The sequence below is a fragment of the Saccopteryx bilineata genome, chromosome 8 (assembly GCF_036850765.1).
Source record: "Saccopteryx bilineata isolate mSacBil1 chromosome 8, mSacBil1_pri_phased_curated, whole genome shotgun sequence".
NCBI classification, from domain to species: Eukaryota; Metazoa; Chordata; class Mammalia; order Chiroptera; family Emballonuridae; genus Saccopteryx; species Saccopteryx bilineata.
Genome location: NC_089497.1, coordinates 516,525 through 539,840, shown reverse-complemented (window position 1 = coordinate 539,840; position 23,316 = coordinate 516,525). Strand labels below are relative to the sequence as shown.

General features: G+C 58.4%; 1 protein-coding gene across 2 annotated transcripts in view; it reads left to right on the top strand.

The window, feature by feature from the left end:
• NUP210 (nucleoporin 210) overlaps positions 1 to 3,042 on the top strand; it is a 97,131-nt gene extending 94,089 nt beyond the window's left edge. For both annotated transcript variants that reach the window (XM_066241767.1, XM_066241766.1), the window contains exons 38-40: positions 349 to 444; positions 527 to 610; positions 1,772 to 3,042. In XM_066241767.1, coding sequence (XP_066097864.1) covers positions 349 to 444; positions 527 to 610; positions 1,772 to 1,887 — 296 coding nt within the window. In that variant the 3' untranslated portion in view covers positions 1,888 to 3,042. The remainder of the gene's footprint in view (positions 1 to 348; positions 445 to 526; positions 611 to 1,771) is intronic.
• The last annotated feature ends 20,274 nt before the right edge of the window (positions 3,043 to 23,316 follow it).

The following is a 23,316-nucleotide window of genomic DNA, read 5'->3' as shown; positions in this document are numbered from 1 at the left end:
CCCAGACGGTGCCTTTGCCCCGACCTGCAAGGCTGGGGTTCTCACCCACGACTCGGCCTTGTCCTCACTGCTCTGCCTGTCGGGTCAATGTGGGGGGCTCCTGGGCAGCCCCCCACCAGACTCCCCCAGATACACCTGTCCTGCCCTGGAGCCGTCCTGCGGAGCGGTGGGGAATCTCTCCTGAGGAGAGCGTCCCCTGCAAGGACGCAGGCCGTCAGGCAGAGCAGGACTGGGGACAGAGCGCGGGGGGACGGCCCGGGACCTCTAGCGGGCGGCCTCACCCTCTGCCGTGCACACGGACACGGGGACCCACGTGGCACTTTGCTGAGCGGCCTTTCCCCCTGGCAGACGCTGCCAGTCTCTTCCAGCACGTCCTAGACTCCTACCAAGCCATGTTCTTCACCCTGTTCGCCCTGCTGGCCGGGACTGCCGTCATGGTCATAGGTGAGGCGGGCGCCGGGCGGCCCTGGGGTTGCCCCGCCCACTCCCGCCCCGCCCTAACCAGCCACCTTGTTTGGTCCCGCAGCTTACCACGCAGTCTGCATCCCCCGGGAGCTCAGCCCGCCGCCAGCTCTGTCCCACCGAGCCAGCCCCCAGCACAGCCCCCACTGTGAGTGGCCACCCTGCGAGCACAGCGGGCAGAACCAGGAAGGGGAGGGGTCCTGGGGGAGACGGGCCGGTCGGGACCCGACACCCCACGTCTCAGCAGGCCTGGCGCGGGGCCCGGAGGGGCAGTGAGGCCTGAGGCCCAGAGGGCAGACCGGGGAGCCTTGGGCTTGGTCCCGGGTCCCAGGCAGAGCCGGGCAGGGCGCAGGGGCCGGGGGAGGCGTACCCCCTGGGACCGGCTCCCGCTGTGGGGCTGCTGTCATGGACTCAGCTGGGGGCTGGCGACTCAGACAAGGCCTCTGGGGGGTCCCCACGAGGGGTTTCACACCCTGACGGGAATGCCCAGCCCCTTCCTCTTAGGAGTCCAGTTGCCTCCAGTGGCCCTGAGGCCCTGGGGACAGTGCACAGCTCCGACGCACCTCTATAGGCGGGGACCCCTGAGTCTGCAGGGCCCCATCGTGCACCTGCACATGGCCCCGGACGCCTCCTGAGCCCCATGTTCCCCCCCCCCCACATACAGGAAATCCTTGAGCTGGTGTCTGCTGATCTGGGGGCAGGGGCTTGTCCAGGCTTCAAGGGCTCTGTGAATGTTAGTTGAAAGAGGACACAGTTGTCAACGGATGCATTTCCCAGGGTGACAAGCTCCCACGTGCATCCTGGTCCCCGAGAATTGCCGTCTGCCACCAGGCTGCCCCGTGGGCCTGCAAGTAGACGCCCAGGGAGGCCAGGGATGTCCAGCCCCTTGCTTGCTGCTCTGTGACTCGGACTAGCTCACCAGCTGTCCTCACGGGGGCACCTGCCCGTCCCAGCCTCAGCTCCCCCTCCCCCCTCCCTGAGCTGGAGTCACAGCGGGGCCGTCACATGGCCTGTCCACACAGTGCGCTCTGCGCGGGAGGCTGTCCCCACCCAGCCGTGTGGGCCTCCCTGCGGCACCGTGGCCGGACATGTCTGTGCCCTCGGACTGTGTTTGAGCTCCAGGATGACCGGGGTCACGTCTGGGCCTCTCTGCATGTCCAGCTGTTGCTCCTTCCACTTAGGGCCTGCTCATCAAGCCCCCAGTGGACTCCTGTCTGTGCCCAGAGAAGCCGGGGGCGCACTGCTCGGGGGACTCTCTGAGGGACGCCCTTCCTGGCGTCTGACGCTCACTGGTCTTGTCTCGCCCTAGATTTTGCTGCCTCACCGCCTCTGATGCCCTTCAACGCGCTGCCTCCTGCTCCTCCCCGAACTCGCCGAGCGAGCCCCCCCTCGGGGCTATGGAGCCCCGCCTACCCCTCCCACTAGTCAGCGCCACCCCCCACGGCACCGCACAGCCCTCCTGTGGCTCCAAGACCGAGAGGTCCTGCTGTGCCCCCTGTGGCCTGAGCCGGGCCAGGCCCAGCCCCACGCCGTGTGGACAGTGCCCGTCAGCTCACCCCCTGCAGCGGAGGGCTGCGTCCTGCGGCCTTGCCAAGGCTGAGACGTCCTGACTCGTCCCTCCCGCCTGGTGATCTAGGGTTTCTGGACAATGCCTTTGTTTTCCTGGAAGTCCCTGAAATCCTCCCTTCTCAAGACTTGGAGCAGACAGAGCTCCGCCCAGACGTTGTCTGCTGACGGCGTCACAGCCGTGGTCTCAGGGAAAGGACTTTCTGTTACTCTTGTTGTTGGGGTTCTTCCCCTGTGGAAACTACTTCCCCTCCTCTGGCTTTGGCTAAGAAACGAGGGGTGAGGGACAGGGGTCCAGCGCCTGCCCCTCTGCGCCAGAAGCCTCAGGACTGAGTGCACAGGCCTCACGGGAGACCGGGCACCGCCGGGCAGCCTGCCTCTCGCCCCTCCTTGGGCCGCTGTGAAGAGACTGCTGGCCTTTGCGTTTCATTGTTTCTTGACTTGTGGAAACCTCTCCTGGACTTGCCTCAGCCCCATGGGGATATCCCAGCTCCCTCTCGTCACAAGGACACCAGAGCCTCCGTGAGGAGAACGTCCTTGGGGCCGGGCATTGTTCTGTTACTTTGGAAAAGCCTAGGCCTTCCTCCCGAGCACAAAGAGCCAGTGTTGTCTGTCCCTCCTTTTGTATGATGACGTCACACCTCCGCAGATCTGAGCCTCTGTCCTGCCTCCCGCCGGCAGCTCCCAGCAGACACCGAGCCCGCAGCCGGCCCGTGAGGGGCTGAGGAGAGACAAGCACCAGGTCCTCCCTCCTGTCCAGCCCCTCGTTCCCTCAGCCGCTGAGGCCTCCCACACGTGGCCTCTGCTCTGGGCAGGGGACCTGGAGACACAGCTCAGAGCCAGTCACGCCTGGACACTGTGTGTGGGGTCTGAGCTGCAGTGTGAGTCCACTCCAGTCCTCGGGCCCCTTCTCTGTGAAAGTGGGAGACAGGACGTCCTGTGCCTTGCATATTACTTGAGCTGACAACTTGGATGTAAACAGGTGTATTTCCACTTGGTTTCTTTAATAAAGCTTCGTATAATTTCTCAAGAGCGTCACGGTCCCCTCTGTGGACGAGGCCCCAGCCCTGCTGGATTTGCTCCTGCTCCTGGGGTCTGAGGACAAGGTCTGTCTCACCGTCCTGGGGCCTTCCGCGCCTCACCGGCCTCTCCCGTCTCTGGCTGGCCACCACGGCCTCCCTCCCACCTCCGAGAGTCCAGCCGGCGGCCAGGGCACATGGCTGTGCTGTGTTCCCACGCGGCCAGCCCCGGCCCCCACAGGCGCCCTCCCTGGAGGAGGACGTGGCAGCCCCGCCCACACTCCCACGAGCCACCGAGTGTCGGCTGGCCTCTCTCTCGGGCCCCCTGCCCTCTGCCAGCCGTTCCCTGCTCCCTGCCCCTCAATCTCCCCACGCTGTCCTCTGCGGCTGGAGTCCCAGGGCCACAGGCTGAGCTGCTCTGCTCCGCCAGTCCTCTCCGTGACGTCTAGCCCGGACACTTCCTGTGGACTCTCCCTGCCTTGTGGGCAGCTCCTTGCCTGCTGGGTTGCTCACGCCCCCACGTGAGGGCTGGTCCTCTGCAGCCCCCCCACTCCCCGACCCCCACGCAGTCCTCGCCTCTGCCTTCCTAGGCGTCTGAGAGCCCCACGAGGCAGGTCACAGCCGTGAGGACGGGGCTGAGAGGAATGAGGTAGCTGCCCAAGGTCACAGGCCATCCGAGGGGCATCGGTGGAGACCAGCTGACTGAGGGCGGGGAGCGGGCGGCACACGCAGCGTCCAGCGTGCCCCTCTGGTTTGGACCCAGGACGCGAACAGCTTGCAAGACCCCCGGGGGGGGGCCCTTTTCCCCTTGTTGTCACCACCCTGGGCTGAGCAGACCGGCTGGGGTGGCCACAGAGCAAGGACGGGGGGCCACCAGAGTCACGGGGCCATTGTGACCGTGGAGCCTCCTTTGAATCCCATCGGCTTTGTGGTCAAGTGCGCTGCGTCTTCACTCACCGCCAAACCTACTTCCTCCGAGTCAGTGGCCACACCAAGGGAGCCCAGCCCGCCCCGCCCTCCTTGCCCCGCCCAGCACGCCCCGCCCTCCTTGCCCCGCCCAGCACGCCCCGCCCTCCTTGCCCCGCCCAGCACGCCCCGCCCTCCTTGCCCCGCCCAGCACGCCCCTGCAGGCACAACCTGCGTCCAGTCACCCCCAGCCGGAGCTCTCCTTCTGCACCATGGACGCCCTTGCTGCTACACAGCCGTGGTCCCTCCACGGGCCTCCTCGTCCCGTTCCCTGCATCCAGCCGGTCTCCACGTCCCCACGGACCCCTCCGCCTATATCGCCATCTGTCCGGCCTCCTACGGCCCTCCCCACTGGCCTATCTGCCCCAGCCTCCTCATCAACTGTCCCCGACCACCTTGCTGCTGGCAGACCTGACCCCTCCAACCACCGGCCTTAAACTCCACCGCAGCCCTGCCTGGGTGTGGCCCTTCAGACCTAAGGGCCCCCACTCCCTTGTGCACACCCAGGAACTGCCCTTTCCCAAATGGGCTCTGCCCCCTTCACTGCTGCTTTGTCCTTGGGTGGAAACAGCCCCAGGCCCGATTCGCTCTCCACAGCCCCCTTCCCTCCCACCCCTGCCCCGCACCTCCCAGCTGGCTGAAGGCAGGACCCAAAAGGTCCCAGAGGCACTGTTACTAGGCCCTGATTTCCCTGACGACCCGGGAGGTGTCTCCTGAGGATTCTGAGGACACTGAGCTCATGGAGGAAAGGTGCTGTGTCTACAGGCTCCGCTGTCCCTGTCGTTGGGGAAAGCCGGCCCAGAGCCCGTGAGGACCCCGTGGAGAGAGCGCCTGTGTTCACATGATGGTGGGATGAAGGAACAGGCCGCAGGGGAGTGGAGGAGGGTGCTGCCCAGCCCCTGCCCCTCTGCTGCTACTCCCCCTGCTGCGGGCAGTGCCACCCTCTGACCTCCCCTCCCCTCCCAGGATGGCGGCTCCTTGGGACCTCCTGATTTAACTGTTTCCAGGACCCGGGCCACAGAAGGACCTAGAAAGCATTCAACCGATGTCCTACGTCAGCACAGGGCCCACCTGGTGCACGGTTATGTTACGTGCCCTGGAGCCAGCGCTGACCCCTGGCGACCCTAATTGAATGATGTCCACACTGTCCTGTCCTCGCCAGCCCTGCTCGGCTCCTGCTGACCAGCCTGACTGTCTGGCCTTCCTCTCTCCTGGCCACCTTTTTTTCCCCAGCATTCTGGTCTTCCCAAAACACCCTGTCTTCTCACGATGTGTCAGAATAGGGCTGCCTCGGGGTCGTCATTCCTGCCTTGGTTTCTTTAATAAAGCTCCGTATAATTTCTCAAGAGCGTCACAGTCCCCTCTGTGGGTGACGTGGCTGGCGGTGTTCCAGGCTTCACGTAGGGGTCACTTGATCATCTTTCTGGTGACCCCGGGTCTCCCACAAAGCTGTCCTCCAACACTGTTTTTCAAATGACTCATTTTCCCCCCATCCGCCTCCTTCACTGCCCAACCACCGCACCCGTACACAGTAACTGAGAACACGAGGGTGTGGATGGTCTGAGCCTGTCTCTCACGACGCATCTTCACTTTGGGTGACTTCTCCTGATGCTCTGTTGGTCAAATAAGTTTGTAAATATGATATATATGTTTGCTCGCTTGTGACTTATATTGGGTGTGGGGGACAGGCTGTGGGCAGGCCAGGTCGTTGTGGCCTGGGGTTTGGTTTTGGGACTAAGCTTTTCCCCACACCCTTGACTGATTGTATGATCTGGGTGGTGCACTCTCATGAGGAATCCAATTATGCCTTGGATAAGTGACTTTGTATCAGAGACTTCCTTGTTTGTATATTGGATTAAGGGATTTTGGTTTTCTACACTATAAAGCGGGACAGACCAGGAGCTGGCTCACTCAGTTCCTGCTATCACGATTGCAGGGGCTTCCCTGATCCCTTGCCCTTCATGGGAAAAGCTGGTTTTCTGCTTTTCCCTTGTCTTCTTTTGTGGTTTGCCTGTCTTGGTGAGACACCAAAAAATAGGATGGCCCCCCATCCTCTGACTCCGCCATTTCTTTATCGTCTGCCCGAATCCAATGGGAACCTGCATGTGAATGGCCACGATGGCGGCTCCTGGCCTTACATGCTCCCATTGCCGTCCTCCCAAGTCTCAGCCTTCTCTGTGTTTCTTGGTGTCCGTCTCTGTCTGAATCAATGGCTGAACCAAGGTAAGCAAAACAGTCGTGAACAATTTCCCACTGAGCACAGGAAGCACTAAGTGTTGGTCGACTGCCCTCAGACAGGCTCCCTCAGTGACACAGGATGGCTGCCAGGAGCCGGACATCACGTCCCATCACGTCCCATCACGTCACTCACGTCCCGTCACGTCATGTCACGTCCCATCACGTCACGCACGTCACGTCCCATCACGTCACGTCACGTCACGCACGTCATGTCACGTCCCATCACGTCCCATCACGTCCCATCACGTCCCGTCACGTCACGTCCCATCACGTCACGTCCCGTCACATCACGTCCCGTCACGTCATGTCACGTCCCATCACGTCACTCACGTCACGTCACATCACGTCCCACCCAGACCTGGCGGCACTCACAAGAGGAGCAGAGGGCCCAGCTCTCGCTGTCCCCCTCCTTCCTGGACGGCTCCTTAGAAGACAGCGCCCATCACACCCACCGCCCGGGGTTGATGTGGCCGCCTCTGTCCCACGGCGCGAGGGGAATGGAAGAATCACCTCCATTATGGTAATGATGGGCGTCAGGATAGCGACCCCTCAACTGCTTTCAGCACAAACGGGGAGGTCTCAGCCGCTGCCCTGTTGGTTTTCTCTTCGACGATGGTGTTTTCTCCCCGTTCCCCAACTCAGAAACCCTGGGTCCCGACGGAGCTGGGTGACCGGAGCACGAGCACGGGAGAGGCTGGGCTGGCTTCTCCCCGCCGGTGGCCAGACCTTCCCCGAAGTGAGCGCGTCTACAAGACCAGGGGACCCGCAGCGCCCAGCAGCTTTCTGTTCCCAAACTAACCCAGCCACTCCGCTCTCCAAACGGTGCCAAAGAATGCTTTTTAGCACCATTTACTGCTAAAAATATAGTGTTGCATATGGAATTTTTTTTTCTCCAGAATTCCTAAATTTGTCCAAAAATTGACTCTCCCGTTGTGTCTGCCTCTTCTTCTGTGTGTGTTTGGTGGTGGTGAGGGGTGCGTTCTGGAAATGTCGGATCAATGTCTGAGGTCTGCAGGGAGGGAGCCCTGAGCCGGCCTCCGGGGCGGGTGGCAAAGGTCTAGTCTGATGGGAGACGCCCAACGCCTCCCCTCTAGGGACCTGGGAGTTCCCTCGTCTGCAGAGTGGCCCCCCTGACGTCTGTGCTGCCCACCAGATGGGTCCCAGCGGGAACCCCACCCTCACCTCCCGACTTCCCCACGCCTTCTGGGTGCCCCCCCCCCCGCCACAGGCTGCGTCCATCCGTCCCCACCCGCCTCCCGCATGGGGGTGGGCAGTGGTCACGCCCCTGGCGTTAGCCGGTAGAGTGAGGTTGGCAGTCACGTTGGGTTTGGTCGGAGCCTGGGTTTGAAGAGGCCACTCTGGTTTCCACTCACCTTCTTGTGCGTCTGCCTCTGACGGTGATTAGAAAGCCCCGGTGGCAGCTGGCCCAGGGAGAGGAGAGACGCTTGAAAGGGGTCTGCAGTGACCCCGGCCCAGCCCCGACCCATGACCTACAGACCATGGCCGTGAGGATGAACGGTGGGTGTTAATACCACTGGCTTGGGGGACAGCTGTGTGACAGTGTTACCATGGCAGCAGGGGACACCGTGTGATACGGATTCCTTTCTGCCTGAACCCATCAAAGGCACATTTTCTGCCGCCTGTCACCGTCTGACTGACACAGCCGGGCCCGGGTGGGCCCCCTGCACACCACTCCACAGCTGTCCTGCTGGGACAGGCTCTCTTGGGGCCAGCACTGGCTGGGGGGCATGGTGCTCACGCCCAGGACAGACACTCAGGACAGAGTGCCATCCGATGGTGGCCTCCCCTCCCTGAGCTCCGATGTCCCTCCTCCCAGGACGGGGCAGTCACCTGCACACTGAGGCTGCTGGGGAGGGAGGGAATGTGGTTCTCAAAGACTCCTTGCTCTATCGATTTGGGTCCAGTGCCCAAACTAAAGCCGCCCCTTCCCGGCCCTCCCCTCGGTGGCATCCCTCGTGGCGGGGACCACACTGGAGGGTGTCTGCAGAGGGAAGCCCAGGGTGGGGCCCCGGGAAGGAACAGACTGCACCAGGTTGTCCTGCTTCACGGGGTCCCGTTCTCTGACACAGCCCGAGCTCCGGGCCAGTGAGGAGGAGAGCAGGGCCGGGGAAGGCAGGAGGGAGCCGAAACTCTTCAGGTCATTTCACCCCAAATGTCCCTGGGGCAGAGAGGCTGACCCACCTTCCCCCAAACCTGTCCTCCCGCCAGCAGCCGGGAGACCGTGGGGCCGCATAGATCGGGGCCACACCAAAGCAGCTCAGCAGAGGAGCCCCTGCCACAGCCGCCGTGGGTCCTGGGGCCAGAGCGGGCTGTCGGGAGGGGCCTGGCAGCAGGGGGTGGGGGGACGGAGGGGGGGCAGTCACAGCGGCTGACGCTGACCACACACCTCACAGGCTCGTGCTGCCCCCTTCCCAGTCTCGTGGGCGTTGTCCTCACCTCGGCCGTGCGACGAGGGCACCGCTATTACAGACGGGGACATGGAATTGTGCCAGGACACGCCACCCTTCTGTCCAGACAGTCAGCACGTGGCAGAACTGTCGGGAGCCGATCCACTAATGCTGGCTAACTAGGTCACAGCAGAAGAAGATCCACAACTGCTGGTTGACAAAGTCACAGCAAGAAGAAGATAGAGTCACCGCAGTAAGACCAACAGCTGTGGGTTGACAAAGTCACCGCAAAGGAAAGGCACAACGATACTCCCCCCTTTAATCTTTTGAATTAATCTGGCCTTATATTCCCCCCTTTTCTGGGTGTGTGCTATTATTTATGGCACAGGGATAATAGTACCGTGCTTTCCCTGTAGATTTGTAGTAATTTCTTTGGAAATGAGACAGAAGGTGTAAGTTGCACAGAAAAGCCTGTAAGCCCCTTGAACTGGGCTCATAGACATAAGAGGCTGGCCATGATATCCCTCATAAAGGGTTAAGTTTGTAGGAGAATTTCTTCTTATTAATCATGTTAGAAAGAATAAAGTTAGAACTTAACTAGTGTATGAATATAGTAAATAAATAAAGTTTAACTAGACATTAGAATCTTAGGTAAAGTGTAGTGGAGTGGCCTGTTGCGTGGCCTTGGATAGGAGTGCAGCTGGCTAGTAAAGAATGTTTTGTTAAAAGACTTGTTTTGTCACTGAAGGCAGTTGCTGGGCTTTTCTCAGTAAAACATTCTCATGAGATTTTTGTATTTTCCAAGAATAAGGAGAGGAATGTGGTGGGATTCATAGCAGCAATAGCAACTAATGCCTTCTGATATTATGTTGCTACTAAGCTATCTTGCAGGTGCACTCTATGTATCTCTAAGTAAAAATTACTCTTTATACTATGTCAGTTTCTTAACAGCAAGCCTTTTGTAGTCTTGTGAAAAAAGAATTAGGACACTACATGAACTCAAAGCTATTTCCCTGAGCAAGCGGTGGTCCTCTGCTAGTCCTTGATGATTTCGTCTGCTATCTCTTTCTGTGCCCTTGACTCACAACAAGAGTAAAATAGAGTTATTAATTAGTACTAATCTTTTAGAAGTTTGTACCAATATTATTATTACTATTGTATAACTGTACTTTGAATAACTTACCACCTGACTTGTAGCTTATAGATGTGAATTAACTGTTATCTGGAAACATGTAACCATAGTGAAACAAAATACCATGTGACTGTAACTCAGTGTGTATGCATAAAAAGTAATGTTAGACCAACCATTGAGAGAGATGCCTGGCAGTAAATGCTAACCAGAGAATAAAGAATTCGGCTCTCTCACTCGATTTCGCCGACGCCGTCTCCTCCTGTGGGACCCCTGGATCCTCCCCCCGGGCTGGACCCCGGCACAGAACCAGGAATTGAATCCACGCAGCCCGGTGACAGGGTTTGCCAACTACCCCGTCCGGCCTGTGCCCACCTGGGACGGCGGCTGGGGACCACAGGGGGGGGGCCGGCCGGCAGGAGCCAGACCAGCAACGCTCCCCTCTGAGGAGCCCGGCTTCGGGCTGTCCTGAGTTGTTTCTCGCAGGGAAGAAAGTTGAGCCGGAAATGATGAAGAACAGCCTGACACCCCCGGCCCCCTGCCTTCTGCCCACGCAGGTGCGAGCCGTCAGTCAGTGCTGTTGTCTGTCCAGCTCCCAGGCTGTGAAGGTGGTGGTGTTTAAAAACACAACAGGGCCCTGGCCGGTTGGCTCAGCGGTAGAGCGTCAGCCTAGCGTGCGGAGGACCCGGGTTCGATTCCCGGCCAGGGCACACAGGAGAAGCGCCCATTTGCTTCTCCACCCCTCCGCCGTGCCTTCCTCTCTGTCTCTCTCTTCCCCTCCCGCAGCCAAGGCTCCACTGGAGCAAAGATGGCCCGGGCGCTGGGGATGGCTCTGTGGCCTCTGCCCCAGGTGCTAGAGTGGCTCTGGTCGCAACATGGCGACGCCCAGGATGGGCAGAGCATCGCCCCCTGGTGGGCAGAGCGTCGCCCCTGGTGGGCGTGCCGGGTGGATCCCGGTTGGGCGCATGCGGGAGTCTGTCTGACTGTCTCTCCCTGTTTCCAGCTTCAGAAAAAATGCAAAAAAAACAAACAAACAAACAAAAAAAACACAACAGATGCACAAAAAAACTATAAAGATGACTTAAGTCTCATTTAACCTCTGCCTTCCATCCCTTTCTCCTCTTCTCAGAAGCAACGACTTTTATAAACCTGGCAGCATAACCTCCCGGGCAGCGTCTGTTGTTGATAATAAACACTCCGTGAATAAATTTATTTTTCTGTGTGTCCTCTAAGAATTTTACACAACTGGTCACATTCAGCATCTTGCTTTTGAGGAAGGTCAGAACAAGCCACACCCACGACGTGCCTCAGGGGTAGACGATGGTTTTGAGCCCAAGGCAGCTGGAGCTGTGGGCTCAGGAAAAGTCTCTGCCCCCTCCCCCTTGAAGTGCCTGGAAGAACTTGAATGAGGGGTTTTGCCCCTAATAAGAGATGATCGGCAGGAATCTTTTCGACCCACCTAGGTGGCGAGGCAAATGTTTATTCACTAAATATCTGTCCTCCTTGTCCTCCTGCACGGACCCTGGGAAGCCCCCTCGGTGCACAGCCTCACCCCTAGCTCAGGATGTCTCCTCCACCCACGTCCCCTCTCTGTCCCTGAGCCTCTCCTGCATGGGGGTCCCTGACTCTCCCAGGCGTGCGGGGTCCCATACGCATGTGTGTCTCTTGCACATCTGCCTCCTGTGCACCTGACGGTTAGACCAGCAGGAAGCCACCTGCCCGGTGAGGAGAGTTGCTCCTCCCCCACACTGCTTTCTCCCTGGTGTCCTGTACTAAACCATCAGATGGCTTCACATCCATCGATGGGACTCTCCACTCCTCTCCTGTTGGACAGCAGGTCGGTCCAGATGTTTGCGGCAGGAGCCTGCTGCAGTGAACACTCCCGCCCAGGGCTCCCTGGGCCCAGGACCAAGGGCCAAGCTGCTCAGGGGTGGCTGTCAAGCCGTGGAGTTTCAGGGGCAGAGGCTGTGCCCGTTATCAGTTTGGCTCTAGAGGATGCTACATTATCTTCCAATACATCGTACAAGTTTTCATACCCACCAGCTAAATGTGCACGATTCAGTCTCCCCTCTCCTTGACGACAGATTTTATTATCCATCCACAGCAGTCACCCTCATCCCAGGGGTTATGTCCCCAGACCCCGGGTGGATGCCTGAAACCACGTAGCACCAAACCCTGTGTCTGCTCCACGTGTCCCCTGTGCACACGGACACCTCACGGCGTCTCTCTGCAGGTCTGAATTGCCAGCATCACTTCTCGTGCGCTTTGGGGTCGTTACTGAGTGAAATCAGGGGGACTTGAACACAAGCACTGTGAGCCTGTGACAGTCGAACTGGTATCCTACACGGCAGCCAAGTGCCTAACGGGCAGGGGGCCTGCGGTGTGGCCACGCTGGACAGGGGGACACTTCCCATCCTGGGGTAGACAGAGCAGGACGGAGCAATATTCCATCGTGGCCATCAGAATGGCATGTAATTTAAATTTTGTGTTTCTGCTCTAAGCCCAGAAAAGCAGCAAAGCCGGACAAGGGACTCGTCCACCACTGACCTCAGGACCAGCTGCGTTGACTAATGATGCCCCCCACCCCCCGGCACTGGACCAATCAGTGGAGACCACACCCTGAAAGGACAGCCCTGGAGAGCTGGTGAGTATTCTAATGAGATCCTCCCTTGTGACCTCCCTAAAAGCCCCACCCCTAGAACCCCACAGGAAGAAGGAAGGGCCCAGTGCAGCTCCGCCCAGGGCACACCGGTGCTTATCCCGGCCCCTCCCTCTCCTCCCCCCGGCCCCTCCTTCTTCTCTCCAGCCCCTCCCTCTCCTCCCCTCCCTCTCCTCCCCCCTCCCCCACCTCTCCCTCTCCTCCCCCCTCTCCTCCCCCAACTCCTCCCTCTCCTCCCCCCTCTCCTCCCCCAATCCCTCCCTCTCCTCCCTCTCCTCCCTCTCCCTCTCTCCCTCCCTCTCCCCTCCCCTCCCCTCCCTCTCTCTCCCTCCCCTCCCCCCCTCTCCTCCCCCTCCTCCCCATCCCCTCCCTCTCCTCCCCCTCCTCCCTCTCCTCCCCCTCCTCCCTCTTCTCCCTCTCTCCCTCCCTCTCCTCCTCAGTCCCCTCCCTCTCCTCCCCCTCCTCCCCATCCCCTCCCTCTCCTCCCCCTCCTCCCTCTTCTCCCTCTCTCCCTCCCTCTCCTCCCCCTCCTCCCTCTCCTCCCTCTCCCTCCCTCTCCTCCCTCTCCTCCCTCCCCTCCCCCTCTCCTCCCCCCTCTCCTCCCCCTCCTCCCCCTCCTCCCTCTCCTCCCCCTCCTCCCCCTCCTCCCTCACCTCCCCCCTCTCCTCCCCCTCCTCCCTCTCCTCCCTCACCTCCCCCTCTCCTCCCCCTCCTCCCCCTCCTCCCTCTCCTCCCTCCCCTCCCCCCTCTCCTCCCTCTCCTCCCTCTCCTCCCTCACCTCCCCCCTCTCCTCCCCCTCCTCCCCCTCCTCCCCCTCTCTCCCTCCCTCTCCTCCCCCTCTCCTCCCCCTCCTCCCTCTCCTCCCCATCCCCTCCCTCTCCTCCCCCTCCTCCCTCTCCTCCTCAGTCCCCTCCCTCTCCTCCCCCTCCTCCCTCTCCTCCCTCCCCTCCCTCACCTCCCCCCTCTCCTCCCCCTCCTCCCTCTCCTCCCTCCCCTCCCTCACCTCCCCCCTCTCCTCCCCCTCCTCCCTCTCCTCCCTCCCCTCTCTCACCTCCCCCCTCTCCTCCCTCTCCTCCTCAGTCCCCTCCCCCTCCTCCCCCTCCCCCCTCCTCCCTCTCCTCCTCAGTCCCCTCCACTGCAGCCTCCTTCTCCTTGCCTCTCTCTTTCTCCTAAGCTCCAAGGGCCCATCTGCTGCTGATTCCTGAGCCCATTTCTTGCACAGTCACTTCTTGAACACCTGTGACTTCCTAAATAAACTTTCTCCTGCAATTTCTGTCCTGGTTCTGAATTCCTTCCCAGCCAGAACTTAAGTACTGAGGTTGCTGAACCCGGTCCTGGCTGACCCCTCCCAGTCTAATCCTTGATGCCGTGTTGTTCTCACTGCCGGTTATATTTATGCTGCTGCTGGTTTGGTGAGTGAAAACAGCGTTTTATACGTTTAATTCAAATTCTTTGATACTAGTGAAATGAACATTTTTTGTTTGTTTATTGGCCAATCGTATAAATATTTTCCTCTATGAATGGTTCTCCCCCCACAATGTTTAGCTTTTTAAAACTTACTTCTTTGTTACTCTAAAGGAGGGATACTATAAAATATCTACTCATGTGTCTAATTTTGTATTTGATGTACCAGTTACCTATTGCTGTGTAACAAACTACCCCTCTAACTTTCAGTGACTTAAATCAGCCAACATAAGCTATTTCTCATGAGTGTGGGAGCCAGCTAATTAATCTAGGCTGGGTTCAGCTGACAGTGGCTTTGCTCCTCCTCAGACCAACGGGCCAAGTGACACATGTCCTTCTCATGGTGACTTCCTAGCTGCAAGAGAGCCAGTGGGAACACACACAGCCTCTTGAGGGCTAGGCTGGGACTGGCCTGCTGTCATCTGTGTTTCATTCTATTGGGAAAAACAAGTCACATGTCTGAATCTAGAATCAAAGTTTGGGACATAGATGCCACCTGTGACAGGAAGGGCTACAAAGTCACAAAACAGAGCGTATGAAAAGAAGGGTGAGGGGTCAATGTCATCAACGCCTGTCTAGCATAGTTGTCTTTTCTTATTGACCTGTGGCAGCTCTTTTGTTAAGACACACTTTGATATTTTATATATTGATACTTTTCAGAGGTAGCCTGTTTCCAAAATAAAATTTGGAAACCCGCTGGTCCAGTTCAACCCCCTCACTGTGGAGATCGGAACACTGAGGCTCTGAGATGGGGAGGGCAAGATCAGGGTCACACCTGAGAACCACGAAAGGGGGGTTCTGTGAAAACTCATAAAATAATCCCTATAGGTCTGGACATTTCCTACACAGACAAATGTCAGAAGAAGGGGCTAAGACGTGTTGTGCTGCTGTCGAATGTTTTTACAGCTAGATTTATATTGATATAGATTTGACCCCAACTGAGGACCCCTGCAGGGAAGCAAGATCTTACATGCTTCAGAGAATAGTGGTTTTGCAGCTTCTTTTAGGCGCTGGGAATTGAGGGAACTAAGGAAGGTCACATGGGGCTGAGGAAAGCAAGGCAGGAATTGGATTACGGGACAGTGAACAAGATTATGTGCTCTGTTGAGGGTGGCTGTGCTTTCAAACGTCTCAACCTGGCTGCAGCGGAACAGTGGACAGGGCTGGATCAAGTGCTGTGCCTGGCGTGTGACTGCCCACCGTGACCCGCCCAGTTAGGACACTTAGGATCAAATCACCCTGGGAGTCACTTTTCATAGACTCCTCCCCCCCCCTTTTATTCTCTTCCACACATGGGTCCCAGATGACCCTGCGGATGTGTCACCTGAGTGTGTCACTCTGATGAATTCGCAAGGAGCTGGTCTAGATTCTGCAATTCTAACAGCCAATCGAGCGAGCCATCCCAGGGCAAGAGTGAGGAGAGGGATAAACCCCCGGCCGCGGGTTTGCGGTGCCCACCTAGTATTTCCATGTTCAGCTTCATGTTATATGAAGCTAGCAAATAAAATCCTGTGGACGACTTCCCTGGATGCCTATCAGGTGACCACTGGCATCTGGGAAGTATTTTTACTGAAAGAAAAATGATACAATTTATAAGAACCAGGAAATTGGAATCTGAAAGATTCCTGCTTTAAGGCATAATCGCCCCAGGGCTGCGGCTGTGGGCAGTCTCTCTCTGGATTCTTCTCCGTGGGAGCAAACTGCAGCTGCCAGTACGGCTGTGGACAGGGCCCAGGCACCGAGGAGAGCTGGCTCTGCCAATTACCAGCAGATGACTTTGACCTTGGTTACTGCACATCACCTCTCTGAGCCTCAGATGTCCTGTCTGCAAAATGTCATTCTAACAGGGCCTCCTCCGCAGGTGTGCTGTGTGGTTTAATGAGCTCCTATGTTGAAAGCCCCCGGCATATGAGCAGAGCTGGGGGTGGAGACTGCGCAGCCACAGCGCATGACCTCACCTTCTCAGCTCCGGCTACCAGGTGAGAACAAAGCCGGGGGGCGGGGAGGACAGTCTCTCGTTTTCTAGACACTCCCCAAATCCAGCTTTTGATGGTAAAACCTTTTACTTTATAAACAATGATAGTAAAATCCAAGCTTGAAAAATATTTAAAAACAGCCTGACTGGTGGTGGCACAGTGAATAGAGCATTGACCTGGGATGCTGAGGACCCAGGTTCGAAACTCCTATGTCACCAGCTTGAGCGTGGGTTCATAGATATAACCCCATGGTCGCCGGCTTAAAGCCCAAGGTCGCTGGCTTGAAGTGCACAGTCACTGTCTGGAGCAAGGGGTCACTGGCTCAGCTGGAGCTCCCTGGTCAAGGCACATAGGAGAAGCAATCAAGTAACAACTGAAATGCTTAAACTATGGATTGAAGCTTCTCATCTCTCGCCTTTCCTGTCTCTCTCTCTCTCTCTCTCTCTCTCTCTCTCTCTCGATATATATGACAAGCTTTGTGGGACAAAGAGATCTGGCCTCAGGCCACCAGTTTTCAATCTTGGCATTTCTCCCTACACGGTAAAATTCTGGCACATGCACCTTCACATCCTCTCCTGTGACCCTGACAGACATTACTAATCGCTCCCAGCACTCTTCCCCGCTCAAGTAGGACCCTGCCCCAAAATTCCTAACAAGCCAGCACCAGTCAGCCAGCCTCAGCCCATCCAACTCCAAGCCCCTCACTTTAGAGGTGCAAGAGCTGGCTTCACTCTCCCATCATCAAAGATGTGAAGGGTATCAGCGTTTCTCTGGCAACTTGCCTGGGACGAGGGGGCTGGCGGCTAAGAGATGCTGTTTGCAAGAAAGCCCTTCACTGTTACGGGTTTGGGGCTGAAGCATCTTAAAAGGCAGATGGCCCCGTGGCCGCCCCCGCTGCCCCCCCCCCCCGTGGCCGCCCCCGCTGCCCGCCCCCCCCCGTGGCCGCCCCCGCTGCCTGCCCCCTGCCCCCCCCGTGGCTGCCCCCCCGTGGCCACCCCCGCTGCCCCCCCCGTGGGGCCCGCCCCCCGCTGCCCCCCCCCGCTGCCTGCCCCCTGCCCCCCCCCGTGGCTGCCCCCCCCCCCGTGGCCACCCCCGCTGCCCCCCGTGGGGCCCGCCCCCCGCTGCCCCCCCCCCGTGGCTGCCCCCCCCCGTGGCCACCCCCGCTGCCCCCCCCCGTGGGGCCCGCCCCCACTGCCCGCCCCCGCTGCCCCCAGCGTCCCAGAGGCAGTGCGCAAAGGGCTTTGTGGGGGGCCGCGTTAAATGTGCATTCACTGCGTGAAGTTTCCCATCTGTGTGGGGGAGGGGACGGGGGACCGGGGACTCATTGTCTAAATTAAAAGAAAATTATCAAGGGCTGCTTCTTGGGTGCCGGAGTGGGAGGCAGGTTCACGTCTGCTGCCAAGTCGGAAATTGCGTTTCCTAAGCCAGCAAAGCTGAGCGCCTGTGGTCACCGCCGCGGGGCACTGGTCTCCTCTGTCCCCAGACAGTCATCCTCCAGACGTGTGGGAGCTCCAGATGTGTGCAGCAGGTGAATGAAGGCAGAGAGAGGCGGCAGGGGAGCTTCTCCATGGGGGGCACAACGGGAGACACAGGCTCAAAGCACCCTCTATGGGACAGGAGGGGCTGCAGCCTGGGGAAGGGACTGTGCCAGCTGGTGGGGTGGGGGCAGCTCTGGAGAGAGGTGAGTCAGACCTGGCCAGGAGCAATAGCGTCTCAGGGGAAGGGCAGGTTTGAGCCCAGGGTCAGAAGCGGCCGGCCTCCTGTTGGGGGCAGTGTTGAGCAGAGAGGAGGATGGCTGTGGCCTGGGCTCACATCCTCACCCCCCTGGAACAACGTTATGGCCTGTGGTGCTGGCCACACAGAGCTCCAGGCCCACGGGCTCCAGGAATGGCGGGACTTCCTGGTTCTGGGCGCTTCAGGTCACTGTAACTGAGACCACAGGCTTCCCATCCCTCCACTCCACCATACGCCCCTGGGGAGCACGTGCCTGGGTGGCAGGGTCACAGGGTCGAGATGTTCTGAATGCAGGACAGCCAAAGAGTACAAGTTAGCCATGTTGCTTCTCCTCAGTCTAAGTGGACTTTTATTTTATAAGTGAGAGAAGGAGAGACAGAGAGACAGACTCCCACATGCCCCTTGACTGGGATCCACCCGGCAACCCCCATCTGGGGCCAATGCTTGAATCAACGGAGCTATCATCAGTGCCTGGGGCTGATGCTAGAACCAATCGAGCCACTGGCTGCGGGCAGAGAAGAGAAGCAGATGGTCGTTTCTCCTGTGTGCCCTTACCGGGGATTGAACCCAGGTTGTCCACACGCCAGGCCAATGCTCTATTTACTGAGCCAGCTGACCAGGGCCTAACTGGATTCTTTTAGGTCTATCACATTTCAAACTACCAAAGGAATAAAACCCACTTAATAGCATTTTGCACAATTCCAGGTTCTGAGTGGGTTATTTAATTTGCTTATTGCCCTGGCCGGTTGGCTCAGCGGTAGAGCGTCGGCCTGGCGTGCGGAGGACCTGGGTTCGATTCCCGGCCAGGGCACATAGGAGAAGCGCCCATTTGCTTCTCCACTCCCCCCCTCCTTCCTCTCTGTCTCTCTCTTCCCCTCCCGCAGTGAAGGCTCCATTGGAGCAAAGATGGCCTGGGTGCTGGGGATGGCTCCTTGGCCTCTGCCCCAGGCGCTAGAGTGGCTCTGGTCGTGGCAGAGTGATGCCCCGGAGGGCATCACTGGTGGTGATGGTGGGCAGAGCCTCACCCCTGGTGGGCGTGCCGGGTGGATCCCAGTCGGGCGCATGCGGGAGTCTGTCTCTCCCCGTTTCCAGCTTAGAAAAAAAAAAAAAAGTAATTTGCTTATTAAAACCTGTTTGATCAAATCATGTCATAAAATATTCTAGTTAGAGGATTCTTCGTGTATTTTGTCTGGTCAAATGGTTAATATGTTTTAGTTTCTATTAACCTTTAACATAGGATGAAATATTAAAGACATCAACTTAGGGAGGTTGTAGGGGGTTACGGCCTTGCCAAAGCTCTGTCAGGAAGCAAACCAACAGCTGTCCACCTATCCGTAGGCAATGCGGAGGCATGCCTGGTGCCCGAGTGGGCGTGTGGCGTGTTCAGAGACAGGCCAGAAGGGCTGTTCTGGGACCGAGTGCGTGTGCTGGTGGGATCCCCCGAGTGGCTGATGGATGGACGGTACTGGTGGATGTGTGTCCTCCTGTCATCTCTGCCCTCTGCCCTCCCCCCGGGCTCTCAGCTTCCGCGGTTAGTGCTGCCAGCGCCCCCTGCCCTCAGGGTCCCCCTTGACCATGATCCAGCAAAGGAGGGACTAAAGGCCGGAGCCCAGCCTGCCCACCCCAGCCAAGCCCTCAGGGCCACATCAGAGGCCGCAGCTGGGCTGGACTGGGCTGGGGGGACAGCAGGGCAGCCCCTCTGCAGACTGCAGCCAGCATGGTGGACAGTGCCCCGTGCGGGTCTGGAGGACACAGCACGCAGGTCCTGTCTGCCCCTGCACACCTGGGGACACCTGGGACGACGGACAGGAGTGGACCCCCGGAACACTGGCCACCAGGAAATGCTCAGTCCACGAGGGGCTCCAACCTGGACCCCGGCTTTCGGCTTGTGCACCCATGGGGCAGTACTACACGTACCCTCTGGCCATCCACACCCCACCTGCCACACCCCACCCGGGGATGCCCCCACCAGCCCCTGGCCCATCCGCCCGCCCTTCTGTCTTCTTTTCTCTGCAGCCTGGCTCCTCCACCAGGGGCCAGGTCACCCTCCTCTGTACTCGCTCCATCTTCTTCCTCTCCTCCTCACGCCACGCTCTGCAGCCTCGCTCCTCAAACTCTGGTCTTGGGACTCACAGCATGGGCCTGGCGGTGCCGGCCCTCAGGGCCCAGCCCAGCCCAACTGGAGCAGAGTGGGGGCCTCCACAGGGACCCCTGGTGGCGTGTGTGTGCTTTCTAATTACAGACAGGTCTGAGTTAACTGGAGCAGAAAACCCAGATCAGCAAGAAGGAGAGAAACGTCACCAGTCACCCCCGGATTGTTAACTGTGCTCAATTTACCAGTCTTTCCCCCAGGATTTTCATACACAGACACGCACATGCACGTACGCACAATTTTCTTACAGAAATGCCAGCAAGCTGCAGAGATTTCGCAACCTACCTTCTTCCTGCGTGTTACCGTCAGCGGCATCTCGCCCTCTCGGTGAGCGTGGGTCTGTGTCCATTAGTCCTTCCTTCATTCCTGCGTCCATTCAGCAAGGACTGAGGGCAGTGCCTCCGGTGTGCCAGGCACCGTGCCAGGCTCTGTGGTTTTTACTAGGGAACAAAACAGACCAGCCCCTGCGCCTGTGGGGCTATGACCCAATTGGGGAAAAGACAAACACTGATAGTGGTACCCTTGCAAACACAGTAGGTTCCCTGGAGACCCATATTACTGGGGTGTTTGACCCGGTCAGGGAGGGACGCCCAGAAAGTGGTGATTGGGCCGGGGGTTTGAAGAGTGACTGGTGGTTAACCAGCTAAGGAGAGGAGGGGAGAGTCGCCCAGGCTGTGGTCACAGTGTGTGTAAAGGCTCTGAGAGGGAAGGAATGGTGGAATGGGCTACTGTGGCTGGTGGGCAGAGAGCAGGGGGGGATGGGGCCGGAGGCTGCCCCCAGCGTGGATGCAGCGTGAGTCATGAGCCGGCCCCCAGTGAACACACACAGCCCTGGAATGGACGTCCTTGTGCACATCTGTGCCCACAGCTCTGACTACTTGTCTGACGATGTCCCAGGACAACGTCCGAGACACGGTGGGTCTGGAGTCACTGAGCCAACATCCCGGCTGGATGTAGTTTCTCAGGAGCCACTCCTGAACCCGCCACCTCAACTCCGCGGCTGTCCCTGCTCTCGTCACCCCGGAGGAGCCAGCTCTGGTTGGTCATGGACAGCCGGGGATGGGGACCAAAGGACAGACAGGACCGAGGCAGCCGGGGTTCCCTGCTGGCGGGAGCCGAGTGTCCCTTGCAATTGTGAACTTGTCTCATCTTCTCAGCCCGGCCTGCACTGGGCTGCAACCCACCCCTGCCTGCCTGATCGCTCAGACCAGTGCAGAGGCAGCGTGGGCTTAGGCCAGGGCCCCGTGGGAGCTTGGAGGAGGCCCTAGCCTGGTGCGGGAGAGGGAAGGGTCAGGGGGGCTCTGCCTGGAAGAGAGGACACTTGCTCAGTGACCTAGATGGGACAGTGGAAGGTTTCCCTGGTGGACAAGAGAGAGAGGGAAGGACTCCGCAGCAGCGGGAACGGGACAGGCAAGCACGACAGGACAAGGGCCCGGAGCTGCGTGTGAGCCAGTGGCGGCCGTGGTGGCCGGGAGGGCGTGGCTGAGGCGAGGCGAGGGGCGTGGCTGAGGCGAGGGGCGTGGCTGAGGGGAGGGGCGTGGCTGAGGGGAGGGGCGTGGCTGAGGGAGGAGAGGGCGTGGCTGAGGTCAGGAGAGTGTGGAGGCGGGGGGGGGGCTGGAAGGGGCGTGGCTGAGGTTAGGAGAGGGGCGTGGCTGAGGTCAGGAGAGCGTGGAGGCCGGGTGGCCAGGCTGGGCTTCTGTGGCTTTGTTGTAAACATTTACATGAGTGAACCGAGGGCTTGGGCCAGGCCACTGTTTCCTATGTGCAGGTGCTGGAGGCAGAGGCCTGAGCTCAGATCCTGACTCCACTTCTAATGAGCTCTGTGACCATGAGCAAGTTGCTAACCCTCCCTGTGCCTCAGTTCCTTTTCTTTGGCAATCATACCGGCTCCCTCACTGGGCTGATTTGAGATGAAATATTTAACGGAAAGTACTGGGCAGAGCTCCTGGGGTCAAGGGCCCACTGGAGACCCAGGATGGGCCGACCACCTCGCCGAGCCTCGGGCAACATGAAACCGCTCTTGCAGGGGCACTGTTAGATATTTAACAACATACAACAAACACACATGTGCGTGGCCTCTGCTGGGCAGACTGGGCTTCTCCCAGGGAGCTCGCTGTGTAGTGGGGGTGTGGGGGAACATACACAGTGAGACTCTTTCAGAGACGGGGCTCAGGACCACGAGAAGCACGAGGCAGGATCGCAGGAGAGAGAACAACGGTGCGGGTGGGGACGTGACTTCAGAGACAGAGAGAGTCAGAGAGAGGGACAGACAGGGACAGACAGACAGGAATGGAGGGAGATGAGAAGCATCAATTCTTCATTGTGGTTCCTTAGTTGTTCAGTGATTGCTTTCTCATATGTGCCTTGACCATGGGCCTTCAGCAGGCCGAGTAACCCCTTGCTCGAGCCAGCGACCTTGGGTCCAAGCTGGTGAGCTTTGCTCAAACCAGATGAGCCCACGCTCAAACTGGCGACCTCAGGGTCTCGAACCCGGGTCCTCGGTATCCCAGTCCAACGCTCTACTCACTGCACCACTGCCTGGTCAAGCACGACTTCCTTCTGATGGCCAGGAACATCTTTCCTGCACTGGCAACGTGGGAGCTGAACAATACTTCCGTGTCAAGGAACCAGCACAGATGCGGTAGGAGGAGTGTTCCAGGCTGAAGGCACAGCATGTGCAAAGGCCCTGAGGTCACTAGGAAGCAGCAAGAGCACAGTGTGGCTGACGTAGGGTTGGCAGATACAGCGATAAAAACATAAAGCGCCCAAGAAAACCTTCTGGTGGTTCCAGATGGGAGAGGCACTGGGGGAATGGGTGAAGAAGGGAGGGATAAAGAAGCACAGGTTGGTAGTTACAAACAGTCCCAGGCATCTGAAGTACAGCACAGGGAATACAGTCAATGATACTGTAATAACTATGTGTGTTGTCAGACGGGTACTGGACTGACTGGGGCAATCGCTTCATAAAGTATACAAACTTCTAACCACCTGAAACTAACATCATATCATATGTGAATAGTAATTGACAAGTAAAGAAGATAAGTAAACCCATTCCATGTTAACATAAAGATAATATGCTCTATATAGGACACCCAGTTACGTTTCTGATATTAGAAGTTCATATAAAAAGCAAATAATTTTTTAGTTTAAGCATGTCTGTTGCACGGGACACACTTCTAATACAAACATTTACCCGTTGTGTTTCTGAAATTCTGGTCTAAGTGGGGGCATGCTGTCTCTCACCTGGGAACCCTGGGCTGAATGGGGAGGGAGGGAGGAAGTTGGAGATGAGTCAGCAGCTGGGGTAGAGGCGTGACAGCCCCCAGGAGGCGGTGGGAGCTTCTTCTAAGGGCCATGAGCCACAGGGGCCATGGCCACCAGTCTCAGCACAGTCCAGGCGCTAGCTGGGTGGGCTTTCTGGGCTCAGTGGGGAAACGGTCAGGGACCCCAGACCCCGCGTTAGGAAGAGCCCTCCACACCATGACTCATCCTGAGTTACAGACAGGCGTGCGGGGGCTGTGGATGCTCTCAGAGGCGAAAGCG